Raw genomic sequence first — 13381 nt, 5'->3', positions numbered from 1 at the left:
ATTTCAGGAGTCAGCTGCCGTGGCACCCTATCTTGCAGATGTTTTGTGAAACTGGAGCACATCATGCACAATGTGGTGTTCTGTCCCACTACTAATCTGTAAACATGCTACAATGTCATTCAGTGTCACTCAGCAGTTCTCCTTCACTATGGCTTCAACTGCTGCAATGTTCTGTGAGTCACAACTCGTTGTGCCTCACCTGGACAAGGAGCACCATTTGCGAACTTCCTACTCCATTCGTAGACTTGCTCCTGTGACAAACATACATCACCATACTGAACCTTCATTCGTCAATGAATTTCAATATATTTCACACCTTCACTATGCAAAAATCAAATAACAGAACACTGTTCTTCCCTGGTGCAAGTCGCAAGTGGGGCAGCCATCTTTATACTAATACTGCTATGGTATGTGTGATTCTGCACTATGCTCCCACCTACAGGCCATTCTGCACGCTGCTTGTAGCATGTTTACCAAATTACAGGATAACGGCATAAAATTTCGATTTGTTAATACAAATTTAAGGTTTTCATTTGACTCACCCTCGTACTTGGTAAGTGGAACTTTTATTTTTAAAATAACCTGCCCTGGAACTTTTCTAAGAAAGAGAATATTTCAGAAATAACAGCAAACTCATTAGCAGGGACGCATGACTTGTCATTGCAGTGGAGGTACCTGGACACTTCCTTAGCACAAAAGGAACTCTGACACAGATGATAGCAATAATTTCTTCCAATGACATGGACCAAGTGATACTTTTTATTTCATTCCAAGCAAAAAGAGTATTAGCAAACTTCCATTTCATTCCACCTCTAGCCACTATCAGTCAGTTCAATTGACTCTGCAGCCTGTTGTGGTAAGAATGGTATGGAGAGAAATCTGCTGACAGTAATTCCTCTGCAGTCTCACTATTTTCATCATCAGTTGTCTCTGGTAGAAAATCACCAACTAAATCCAACAAGTCACCTGATTCAGTCTCTGAGTTCTCTAGCATACAGAAAATCTCTCCATTAGTAAGGACTTGCTGATGTGACACAACTGATAATGCACATTACAGGCATAAAACCTGATGAGGTGAGTAACAATAGCAAAATACGAAATACAAGTGAATAGTTCTGTGACAATGTCAGATGCACAAACCTTTCCAATAATGTATTTATTGTCACTTGACGCAGCACTTGTTGACTGAAGTAAACTGCACTGCAACTGCCTCTGCAATTATGAAAACAGCAACATTCGAAAAAAGAGTTACACCAGGGATGAAATGACCCCTCCCATTGCTACATGTACACTTCATGAAATTTCCACCAAATTGAGGAAATTAGCAAACTGCAGTACACTATTGGGAAACACTATTGTCAAGAACAAAAGAAATAAGGAAAAGTCATTAAGTTTGGTGGAAACTGGATTTATTATTGTGGAATTATAAGTTAAAAGGTGTTTCTGATCCATTTTCCTGTTTTAATGTTAATGTGCTTTTTCATTAAAAATATCCGAGGAGTGACACGGAAGTATCTCAAAGATCTAATCCATTTGCACATAACATCATAAATCAATAATTCCGACAATAGACTTCAAGCTATAGGGAATATAGTGAAATAAGGGACAGGCCAACAAGCCACAGAACAGGATAACATCACTACTGAACTGAATCGAAGGGCTATATATGATGAGTCACAGATAGCAAATATATTTAATAATAATTCCTTAAATATAGTAGAAAGTAAGGGGACAAACAGTTCAAGAGAAAAATCACAGCAGTATGTTGAAAAAGTAGCTCTCATAAAATTCAGTGTTATGAATACAACACCTACTTCCATTTACAGGTTCACTTATCAAATATTGCAGGCATTAAATAAAAATTTAAAAAATCACTGGTCGCGGTTTTCTGTGAGCTGTCTAAGGCATTTGGCTGTGTGAATCACATTATTCTCTATGGTAAACTAAAGTTTTATGAGATTGATGTTATAGCCAACCAATGGATTATGTCATATCTAACTGTAACGAATGCAGAAAGCTGTACTTAGCAATTCAACCAGCATAGTGTGGGGATGTAATTCTGACTGGGGAGAAATCAGAGATGGAGTTAAAAGTACCATTGACTACTTTTTTGCAAATGGTCTCACCCTAATTTTAAAAAGACAAAACATATTCCATTCTGCATATCTAGAGGTACTATACCAATGATAAGTGTGACACATGGTGAGGAAATAGTAAAAAGGTTGGTACTTCAAAATTCTTGTGTGTCCATACTAACAAGAATTTAAACTGTAAAAGCACCTTTTGGAACTGCTAAAACAACTTAGTTCAGTCATGTTTGTGTGTAGAATCATTGCAAATCTCGGAGAGAGACAAATCAGTCAGTTGACATATTTGGAATATTTTCATTCAATAATGTCATATGGAATAATGTCCTGCAGCAACTTATCATTAAGAAAGAAAGTCTTCATTGATCAAAAATGTTCTGTAAGAATAGCACATGGTGCTCATCCACAATCATCTTGTAGACAACTGTGTAAGAAGTTGGGAATTATGACTACTGTTTCACAGCATATTTATTCCCTCATAAAGTTTGTTGTAAATAGTCCATTGCATTTCAAAAGGAACAATGATGTACATGATTCTTCACTTTGTCCTGGCATAATTATTGATCAAATAGTCCCCCAGCCGTACTGTCAGTTCACAGAGCACTGTTTTTCAGAGAATCATGTGATGGAATACAAACATGCCAGGATTTTAGTGCAGATTTCCAAATAATGTGATCGCATCATTAGGGAAGCCATCAAAATTCACACCAGGGGTAATCTAATCAGTTGGGACTCTGGCTATAATCACAGCAAGACTTGGGATCTAGCACTGGGTCTAATTAAGAAAATTCTCAGCAAACACAATGATCTGTGTGCCAAGGGTGAACAGAACAACTGCCATGCTGCTACTAAAGATGCCAACTGCTGTGTGCACCATCAGGCACAGACCATGGAGTTTAGACTTGTGGTAAGATGGGGTATAAGTAGCCCATGCACCCTCAGGAGCTCAGTCTGTCAACGCACCTGATGATGGAAACATGTCTGATTGCTGAAATATTGTGCCCGTTGGACACTATGGATCAATAATATATCCATGGACCATTTGAACAACAAATATGTTGAGAAGAACTGAAGAATCACGTCACATACCTTCATGGTGAGAAGATGTATTGCAGCACAAAGAAATTTGACAAGCTGCACACCAAAGATGCCATTTGCTGAGTGCTCTTGCATTTCTGAAGAGATGTGGTGCTGTTGAAGTGTGCCAAACTTTGCTTAGGTCACTCATCACATTGATTCTGTGCAGGCAGGAGAATAAAGAAGGGGGCCAGCCTTGCCTTGGTATGTGAGAGGGTGCACTTTACTCATTGGAGTCTTGAGTATAAGGTCAAGGAAGTTTTATAACTACATTTACAACTGGCCAATGACTTTAACTCTTGGACCTGGAGCTGGATTGATGGTGTTATCTAGGCGATGGCCAATTATGCCCATAGTAAGGTTACAGTATGTCAAACATCAGAACTTTCATGCCTTCTTGGAAAACCATCAAAGGCATCCCCATGGAAGATGGTCATCAATCTGATGAACACGCAACATATTCGTTTACAGAGTCCAACGGACACAATATTTTGGTAACCAGACAAGTCACCATCATCTGGTTCACTGATGAGCTGAGCTCCTGTAGGTGCACAGCTGATTTAAATCCCCTCCCCCATAAGCTCTTTCCTCCATGGTCCATGCCTGCATTTCAGCAGTCATGGAGGTGCTAATGTCAGTGTATGCGGTAGTGTTGATGTAGGTGCTCTGTTCACACAGGTCCGCAGAATGTTTTATTTGTTAAAAATCATCTTAATTAAACTCAGTGGTGATTACCAAACCTTACTAATATTATAGCCACAATCTCAGTTGATGAGATTGTAGCTGGTGCAAATTTCTATGGCCTCTCTAATAACAGTGTTCCAGTGTTTGGAAGTCTGTGCCGATATCATGGTATGTTCACACTCCATCACGTGAGTCTCAGAAAAACAATGCCTTGCGACTGCTGACCTGTTGGGATACATCAGTCAAGAGTGCCTCTGGTGTTCTCGGCAATGATCTTTGAATGTGCGCACTGTCTGTCCATTATATGACTTTCCACACTGACATGGAATATGGTATATGCCAGCCTTCTGCAAACAGAGATCATCTTTGACACTTTCCAATAACGCTCATGTTTCATTGGGTGGGCAAAATACAGTTCCTACTCAGAGCTTCTTCAATATGCATCCAATGTAGTTCATCAGCTTATGGCATGAAGGCAGTGGCTGCCTCTTGCTCCATGACTTCTTCCATCTCCAGAGGCTGTACTGTGGTGGGGCAGAGTGTGTGCCTAATCTGCCATTCCCAATCTATATAGTTTTTAGTACCTCATTCCTCTACAAAGGCTGGTGGCAGCTATCTGCATGCAAATACGGGTCAGTGTGCATTTTACTCTGACACATCCTTGGCCAATTGTGACATCAGCTCTTCTCTTCACCATGATATTTTAAAGGGACATCCTCCTCTATCATTACTTTTCCTCAACAGTAGTAGTTGATACCAGTAATACTTTTTGAATTTTGGACAATTCAGTATTATCACACCTGTCTTTCTGAAAATTTTCATATAATTTTATATACAATATATTATATTTCAAGCTAAAGTTTATGAAAAGGAATTATTTTATTTTCATTGTTACAATAAATATGTACTAGCTCTGAATGTACAGTTAAAACTGTTTTTTTCTGAAACATTAAAATTATGAAATATCGGGCACACTTAAAATTTATATTATTAATTACACAATCTAGTACTGTTTATTATGTTTATTTCTGGATTCATTTATGAAATAATAATAAAACTTAATAGAAATTCATTTGTCAAGAAAAATTATAAACACTTTGGAATATTGTTATTAGCACAGAGTGAAGTAGTAGTAAGCATGCCTCTGATATGATCAGACATATTTTTGTTTTTGGACAAACAATATAATTTTGGCTTTGTTAATGTGAAAATTGAAAAGACCGTGTGTTATAGTAAAATGTGACACAACAAATTGACATAAAAATGAAAATTCTGCGTTGACATTCTTCAAAATTATTTTGATTGATTTAACTATGAGGACCTAAAATTTGAGAATTTTACCTTCAAGATTCAGACCCTAGACATGGAGTTCTGGAGCCAACTATGCAAGAAAAGGTAAGTAAACTAAAAAGTTTATTGTAAATCTTACTCCCTCGAATCTTCAGCAAAGACTTTACCATAGGACAGTAGCAGCAACTAGGAAGGAGGAGGTAGATTATGAAGTCCAGGCAAGAGTGGTACTCTTCTTCCTGCTTTTATCTCCATAGTGAATTATTGTTTGGATGTTGTTGTTGTTGTTGTTTTTGTTGTGGTCTTCAGTCCTGAGACTGGTTTGATGCAGCTCTCCATGCTACTCTATCCTGTGCAAGCTTCTTCATCTCCCGGTACCTACTGCAACCTGCATACTTCTGAATCTGCTTAGTGTATTCGTCTCTTGGTCTCCATCTACAATTTTTACCCTCCACACTGCCCTCCAATACTAAACTGGTGATGCCTTGATGCCTCAGAACATGTCCTACCAACCGATCCCTTCTTCTAGTCAAGTTGTGCCACAAACTTCTCCTCAATCCTATTGAACACTACCTCATTAGTTAGGTGATCTACCCATCTAATCTTCAGCATACTTCTGTAGCACCACATTTCGAAAGATTCTATTCTCTTCTTGTCCAAAATATTTATCGTCCATGTTTCACTTCCATACATGGCTACACTCCATACAAATATTTTCAGAAACGACTTCCTGACACTTAAATCTATACTCGATGTCAACAAATTTCTCTTCTTCAGAAATGCTTTTCTTGCTATTGCCTGTCTACATTTTATATGCTCTCTACTTCAACCATCATCAGTTATTTTGCTCCCCAAATAGAAAAACTCTTTTACTACTTTAAGTGCCTCATTTCCTAATCTAATTCCCTCAGCATCACCTGACTTAATTCAACTACATTCCATTATCCTCATTTTGCTTTTGTTGATGTTCATCTTATATCCTCCTTTCAAGACACTATCCATTCCGTTCAACTGCTCTTCCATGTCCTTTGCCGTCTCTGACAGAATTACAATGTCATCGGTGAACCTCAAAGTTTTTATTTCTTCTCCATGGAATTTAATACATACTCCGAATTTTTCTTTTGTTTCCTTCACTGCTTGCTCAATATACAGATTGAATAACATCAGGAAGAGGCTACAACCCTGTCTCACTCCCTTCCCAACCACTGCCTCCCTTTCATTTCGCTTGACTCGTGTGACTGTCATCTGGTTCCTGTAGAAATTGTAAATAGAGAGTATTCCAGTCAACATTGTCAAAACCTTTCTCTAAGTCTACAAATGCTAGAAACGTAGGTTTGCCTTTCCTTAATCTAGCTTCTAAGATAAGTCGTAGGGTCAGTATTGACTCAAGTGTTCCGATATTTCTATGGAATCCAAACTGATCTTTCCCGAGGTCAGCTTCTACAAGTTTTTTCATTCGTCTGTAAAGAATTCGCATCAGTAGTTCTAATGGAATGTTGTCTACTTCCGGGGACTTGTTTCGACTCAGGTCTTTCAGTGCTCTGTCAAACTCTTCACGCAGTATCATATCTCTCATTTCATCTACATCCTCTTCCATTTCCAAAATATTGTCCTCAAGCACTTCGCCCTTGTATAGACCCGCTATATACTCCTTCCACCTTTCTGCTTTCCCTTTTTTGCTTAGAACTGAGTTTCCATCTGAGCTCTTATTATTTTATGCAAGTGGTTCTCTTTTCTCCAAAGGTCTCTTTAATTTTCCTGCAGGTAGTATCTATCTGACTCTTAGTGAGATAAGCCCTTATATCCTTACATTTGTCCTCTAGCCATCTCTGCTTAGCCATTTTGCACTTCCTGTCAATCTCATTTTTGAGACATTTATATTCCTTTTTGCCTGCTTCATTTACTGCATTTTTATATTTTCTCCTTGCATCAGTTAAATTCAATATTTCTTCTGTTACCCAATGATTTCTTCTAGCCCTCGTCTTTTTACCTACTTGATCTTCTGATGCCTTCACTATTTCATCCCTCAAAGCTACCCATTCTTCTTCTACTGTATTTGTTTCCCCCATTCCTTTCAATTGTTCCCTCATGCTCTCCCTGAAACTCTGTACAACCTCTGGTTCTTTCAGTTTATCCAGGTCCCATCTCCTTAAATTCCCACCTTTTTGCAGTTTCTTCATTTTTAATCTACAGTTCTTATCCAATAGATTGTGGTCAGAGTCCACATCTGTCCCTGGAAATGTCCTAGAATTTAAAACCTGGTTCCTTAATCTCTGTCTTACCATTATATAATCTATCTGAAACCTGTCAGTATCTCCAGGCTTCTTCCATGTATACAGTCTTCTTTTATGATTCTTGAACCAAGTGTTAGCTATGATTAAGTTATGCTCTGAACAAAATTCTACCAGTGGCTTCCTTTTTCATTTATTAGCCCCAATCCATATTCACCTACTACATTTCCTTCTCTTCCTTTTCCTACTGATGAATTCCAGTCACCCATGACTATTAAATTTTTGCCTCCCTTCACTATCTGAATAATTTCTTTTTATTTCATCATACATTTCTTCAATTTCTTCATCATTTGCAGAGCTAGTTGGCATATAAACTTGTAGTACTGTGGTAGGCATGGGCTTTGTGTCTATCTTGGACACAATAATACATTCACTATGCTGTTTGTAGTAGCTTACCCGCATTACTATTTTCCTATTCATTATTAAACCTACTTCTGCATTACCCCTATTTGACTTTGTGTTTATAACCCTGTAGTCACCTGACCAGAAGCCTTGTTCCTCCTGCCACTCAACTTCACTAATTCCTGCTATATCTAACTTTAACCTATCCATTTCCCTTTTCAAAATTTTCTAACTTACCTGCCCGATTAAGGAATCTGACATTCCACGCTCCAATCCGTAGAACGCCAGTTTTCTTTCTCCTGATAACGACATCCTCTTGAGTAGTCCCCACCTGGAGATCTGAATGGGGGCTATTTTACCTCCGGAATATTTTACCCAAGAGGAAACCATTATCATTTAACCATACAGTAAAGCTGCATGCCCTCGGGAAAAATTACGGCTGTAGTTTCCCCTTGCTTTCAGCCATTCACAGTACCAGCACAGCAAGGCCATTTTGGTTAGTGTTACAAGGCCAGATCAGTCTTTCATCTAGACTGTTGCCCCTGTAACTAGTGAAAAGGCTGCTGCCCCTCTTCAGGAACCACACATTTGTCTGGCCTCTCAACAGGTACCCCTCCGTTGTGGTTGCACCTACGGTATGGCTATCTGTATTGCTGAGGCACGCAAGCCTCCCCACCAACAGCAAGGTCCATGGTTCATGGTGTGTGGGAGTTGGGGGTGGGGGGGGGGGGGTGTTTGGATGTATAGAGTTTAAATATGGAAAGACATCAAGGAGTTTTTCCCTTCCATGGGGCCAGATGATGAACATATAAATTCACGATCACAGGTGAAAGTAGGCTGCCCATTGCAAGTCCATCCATTTGTTCATCGCATTCTCCACAGCAAAAAATGCTTGGAGGTCAGGACATGCCTGAAAAGGTTGGTGGTCTTCTTGTCAAATTACTGACCAATAAGCTCTAGCAACTCTCATAGAGGCACCCTGGTGAATAATGAAATGATGTTGAAACTCACCTAGATCCCTGACTCTTGTATTCTAAAGTTGTCAGGGCATTTTACAAACTCCACAGAATTGTGGATATGATGAGGGCATTTAATGCACATAAGGGCTTAGAATTTCTGTCAGATATTTTGCCACCAAATACATAGGTGCTGTAATGTTGATGACAATGGGGCACAATGGGACCTCATCTTTGTGGCCTTTATGAGAGTCCATAAATTCTTGGCAGTACAGTTTCTTGAGGTAACAGTTTCTTGGTGATCCTCTCTGGTAAATCCACTTCCCTGAGAAGAGCCCTAATGTTGTTCTCCACTTCATCAACTGAGATTGTGGTTATAATCTTAGCAAGGCTTGGGAAGCAGCACTGAGTTTAATTAAAGAGACTCTCAGCAAAGAAAACAATCTGGCAACCATGGCAGACAGAGCACCTACATCAACAATCACAGATGCCAATGCTGGCACCTCTGTGACCACTGATGCACAGCCACGGGCATGGATCACAGAGGGAGCACCTCATGGGAGGAAGGGAATATCCCTTATTGACCACACATCCACATGAGTTCAGTTCATCAGCGCACCTGATGATGGCTACATGTCTGATCGGCAAATTGCTGAGGCCATTGGACACAATGAAATGACAATACATCTGTGGACAGTTCGACATGCAGCTAAGTCATGATGCAGTTTTGGTTCTGGAGAGGGGAATGAACTTAGTCCCCATCCCTATGTTCACACCAGTCATGGCTATTGTCTTTGCAGTTGAACATGTCACTGTGCAACTACTGCCTGAATCTTTATCTACCTCTAAAATGTATTTTTGTAGTGGGACATAAGCAACTGTTTACTGTTTTTTGTTTTGTAATCTCTATCTATCTCTAAAATGTATTTTTTTTATAGTGGAACGTAAGTTACTGTTTACTATTACATTGGCTGAATTTTTAGATATAAATTAAGGGAGGGAAAAAAAAACTAACTTTAACATTAGTGTCATGCAATATTTTGTGTAATGTAATATCGTGTACAGACATCTTTCATTAACCTGACATGTTCCACATCATTACGAAGTGTCGTATTCATGATCTATGGAACAAGTATTAATCTAATCTAATCTAATCTTTATGTATTACCATAAATTCTGGCCAAAAGCTTGTAAAATTGACACATATCCTGTGATAGTGTCACAACATGGATCACTGGAACAAGAGATAAATAAATAAATAAAAGCAGGAGTGCATTGTGTAACTTGTTATGTACTGCTGAGAACTAATACTATGAGGTCAAACATTACCAGCAAATATAAGGCAGCCATTTGGGATCCCGAAAGAGAGCCCTGAGATTCTCATCTCAACTGCTGATAAAGGCAATGTTACTCTTGCTCTCCCATAAGGACTACACTGAGAAAATGCAGAGCCTGCTGACAGACGACTCATACAGATAGATCAATACTGACCCACTAAGAAGGTGAAGAACAAGTTCAGGGCACTTCTCAAGGAAATGGAGTTACCAGAGGGTGTAATCCAGAAATTGTCACCACAAGGACCTATACTGCAAAGACTATATGAACACCCCAAGGACAACAAGACAGGGAGCTGTTACATCCCAGTGTCAACATCAGAGCTTCTACACATTTGCTGCAAAATATCTCATAGTGATACTAAGTCCTTATGTGGGTAAATGCCCACATTACATCCACAACTCTGTGGATTTTGTGAAATGCCTTAAAAACTTCAAGCTGAAGGACTCATGTCATAGTGAGCTCCGGTGTTTCATTATTTACCAGAGTATGTCTATGTGAGATACTACAGAAGGCCAGCAGCCTTCCCAGGTATGTCCTAAACTCAATATTTTTCTGTTTAATGCAAAATACTGTGAGCAAACAGAGAGAGTCACAATGGGCAGCCCACTCTCACCTGTGGTTGCAAATTTGTATATAGAACTTCGAGAAGAGGACTTGATGTTATCCAAATGGAAACCTATCTGCTTTTTCTGTTATTTGGATGATATGTTTTTTATGGAAGGGACAAACTCCTTTACTCCCTTGTATATCTGAACTTTCTACATCCCAGCATCAAATTAAGTATGGAGACTGAAGAAGAAGCAAGACTACAATCCCTGGATGTCATGGTCAAGAAAAGAGCTAAGGCACCCTGGGCTATAGTGTTTATCAGGAGAAAATGAATACTGACTTGTATCTGCATGCAGATAGCTGGCATCACTCCGCACGGAGGAATGGGGTACTAAAACTACAAGGACACAGAGTGCACCCCATCTCAGATGCAGAGAGTCTGCCCCAGGAACTAGAAAACCTCAGAACTGTGTTTTGAAAAAATAGTTACTCAGAACAGCAGATTAAGTGCAGTCTTTGCCCCACCACTATATTACAAACTGTGGAGGTGGAGGAAATTATGGAGGGAAAGGTAGCCACAGCCTTTACATCACTGGTGCACTATTGGGAAAAGTCGTGCACATACTAAAAAAAGCACAGTGTAAGAACAGTTTTTGGCCGTCCAATAAAACACAGCTATTATTGTGGAGTGTCGAAGATCACCTTGGTTTGGTTTTCAGAAGGCCAGGGTATATCAGATTCTGTGGGGATATGACAAGACACATATTGGATAAACAGTACAAACCTTCGCAGATCAATGCCAAGAACACTAACGGCACATTCGACTAATGTGCCCCAACTAGTTGATGGTGACGGAGCACTCTCTGACAAAGAATCAGGCAATGGAATATGTACATACCAGGATTTTAGTGCAGACTTTCAAACACTGGAACAGTGTGTAATCTCTCCCTGCTCCCTAATTCCAGTTATTGTACACACTACGAAAAGTCTTTTATGAAAAATTTGAGAGTTGTGAAGATTACAATGAACTTTCTAGTTTACTTGGCTTTTTGTGCAGAATTGGCTCCAGTTCTTCTTGTCTAGGGGTCTGATTTTTGAAGCTCAAATTCTCACATAGGTTGAACTGATGTAAATAATTTTGAAGGTTGTTGTTGCAGAATTCTGCGGTAATAACCATATTCCAAAGGGTTTACACTTTTTATTCACAAATGAATTTCTATTAATTTTGATTATTATTTCATAAATGAACACAGAAACAAACAAATGGCTCTGAGCACTATGGGACTTAACATCTGAGGTTATCAATCCCCTAGAACTTAGAACTACTTAAACCTAACTAACCTAAGGATATCACACACATCCATGGCTGAGGAAGGACTCAAACTTGCGACCGTAGCAGTCGAAGCACTGTTCCAGACTGAAGTGCCACACCGGCCAGCTCCTGTTGATGTCCCTGGTTGTAGCTGTAAAGTCCTGTTCACTTTGATTAAATCTGGTCCGTCATTATTGGTTGTACATCGTCAGTGTTGGTATAAAGATCCTGTGTTGGGTAGCCTTCGGTTTTTGCTCCATGTGATCAAAAATTAATTCTTACATAAATTTCAAAAATCAATGAAATAAAGCAGTTTCTGCAACAGACAAAATTTCATTATTAGTCAATAAATCATGGACAACCCCCACACATGTAATCTCCCCCCTCCTTCCTAATTCCATTTATTGTCCATGATAAACAAAGTCTTTTATGAAAAATTTGAGAGGAGCAAAGGTTACGATATACTTTCTAGTTTACTTAGCTTTTCATGTGTAGTTGGCTTCAGTTCTTCTTGTCTAGGGGTCTGATTCTTGAAGCTGAAATTCTTATGTTTTAGGTTCACATGGTTGAATTAATCTAAATAATTTTGAAGATTGGTGTTGTAGAATTTTTGTTTTTACGTTAATATATTTTGTCGTGTTTTAGTATATCATACAGTTTTTTTAATTTTTGCATTAACAAAGCCAAAATTACATTGTTCGCCCAAAATACAAAAATATGACTGATCACATAAGAGACATGTTTACTACAGCTTTATTCTGCGGTAATAACCATATTCCAAAGGGTTTACACTTTTTCTTGAAAAATGAATTTCTGTTAATTTTGATTATTGTTTCATAAATGAAGCCAGAAATAAACATAGTAAACAGTATTAGATTGCATAATTAATAATAGACATTTTAAATGTGGCAAATAAATTATAACTTTGGATGGGTGTATAATAAATTATTATAATTTTTATTGTAGATTCAGAACTAGTATTATTTTATTAATTATAACATCCAAAATAAAGTAATTCATTTTCATCAATTTTAACTTGAAATATAACATACTGCGTACAAAATTATATGAAAGTTTTCAGAAAAGCAGATGAGATAATATTGACCTGTCCAAAATTTAAAAAAATAATACTGGTATCGACAACTACCGTTAGGGGAAAGTAATGTTTGAGGAGGATGTCCCTTTACAAGTGTCATTATAGAAGGCATCAACATTCGTACCAGGAAAATCTAATCAATTATGACTGCAGATATAACCTCAGCAAGGCTTCGGAACCAGCACTAGATACAATTAAGAAGACACTCAGCAAACATAACGATCTGGTGACCAGGCCAGACAGATCACTATATCGATACTACCCCATATGCCGATGCAAGCCTGTCCATGACTGCTGACATACATTCTCTGGCGAGGATGGCAGAGGGAACAGCTTCTATTGGGAGAGGATATAAGTCA

At 38.6% G+C, this 13381-nt stretch overlaps 1 protein-coding gene across 1 annotated transcript in view; it reads right to left on the bottom strand.

Annotated features, from left to right (window-relative positions):
- The window catches only part of LOC126336204 (salivary glue protein Sgs-3-like), a 34186-nt gene extending 21464 nt beyond the window's left edge, over positions 1 to 12722 (bottom strand). Inside the window, exon 1 of the mRNA XM_049999708.1 lies at positions 11956 to 12722. Within this exon, the coding sequence (XP_049855665.1) occupies positions 11956 to 11978 (23 nt within the window). The 5' untranslated portion in view covers positions 11979 to 12722. The remainder of the gene's footprint in view (positions 1 to 11955) is intronic.
- Between the last annotated feature and the right edge of the window lie 659 nt (positions 12723 to 13381).

This window comes from Schistocerca gregaria, chromosome 2 (assembly GCF_023897955.1).
Source record: "Schistocerca gregaria isolate iqSchGreg1 chromosome 2, iqSchGreg1.2, whole genome shotgun sequence".
Lineage (NCBI taxonomy): Eukaryota > Metazoa > Arthropoda > Insecta > Orthoptera > Acrididae > Schistocerca > Schistocerca gregaria.
Note: the sequence above shows the minus strand (reverse complement) of the source record. Positions and strands in the feature narration are given on the sequence as shown.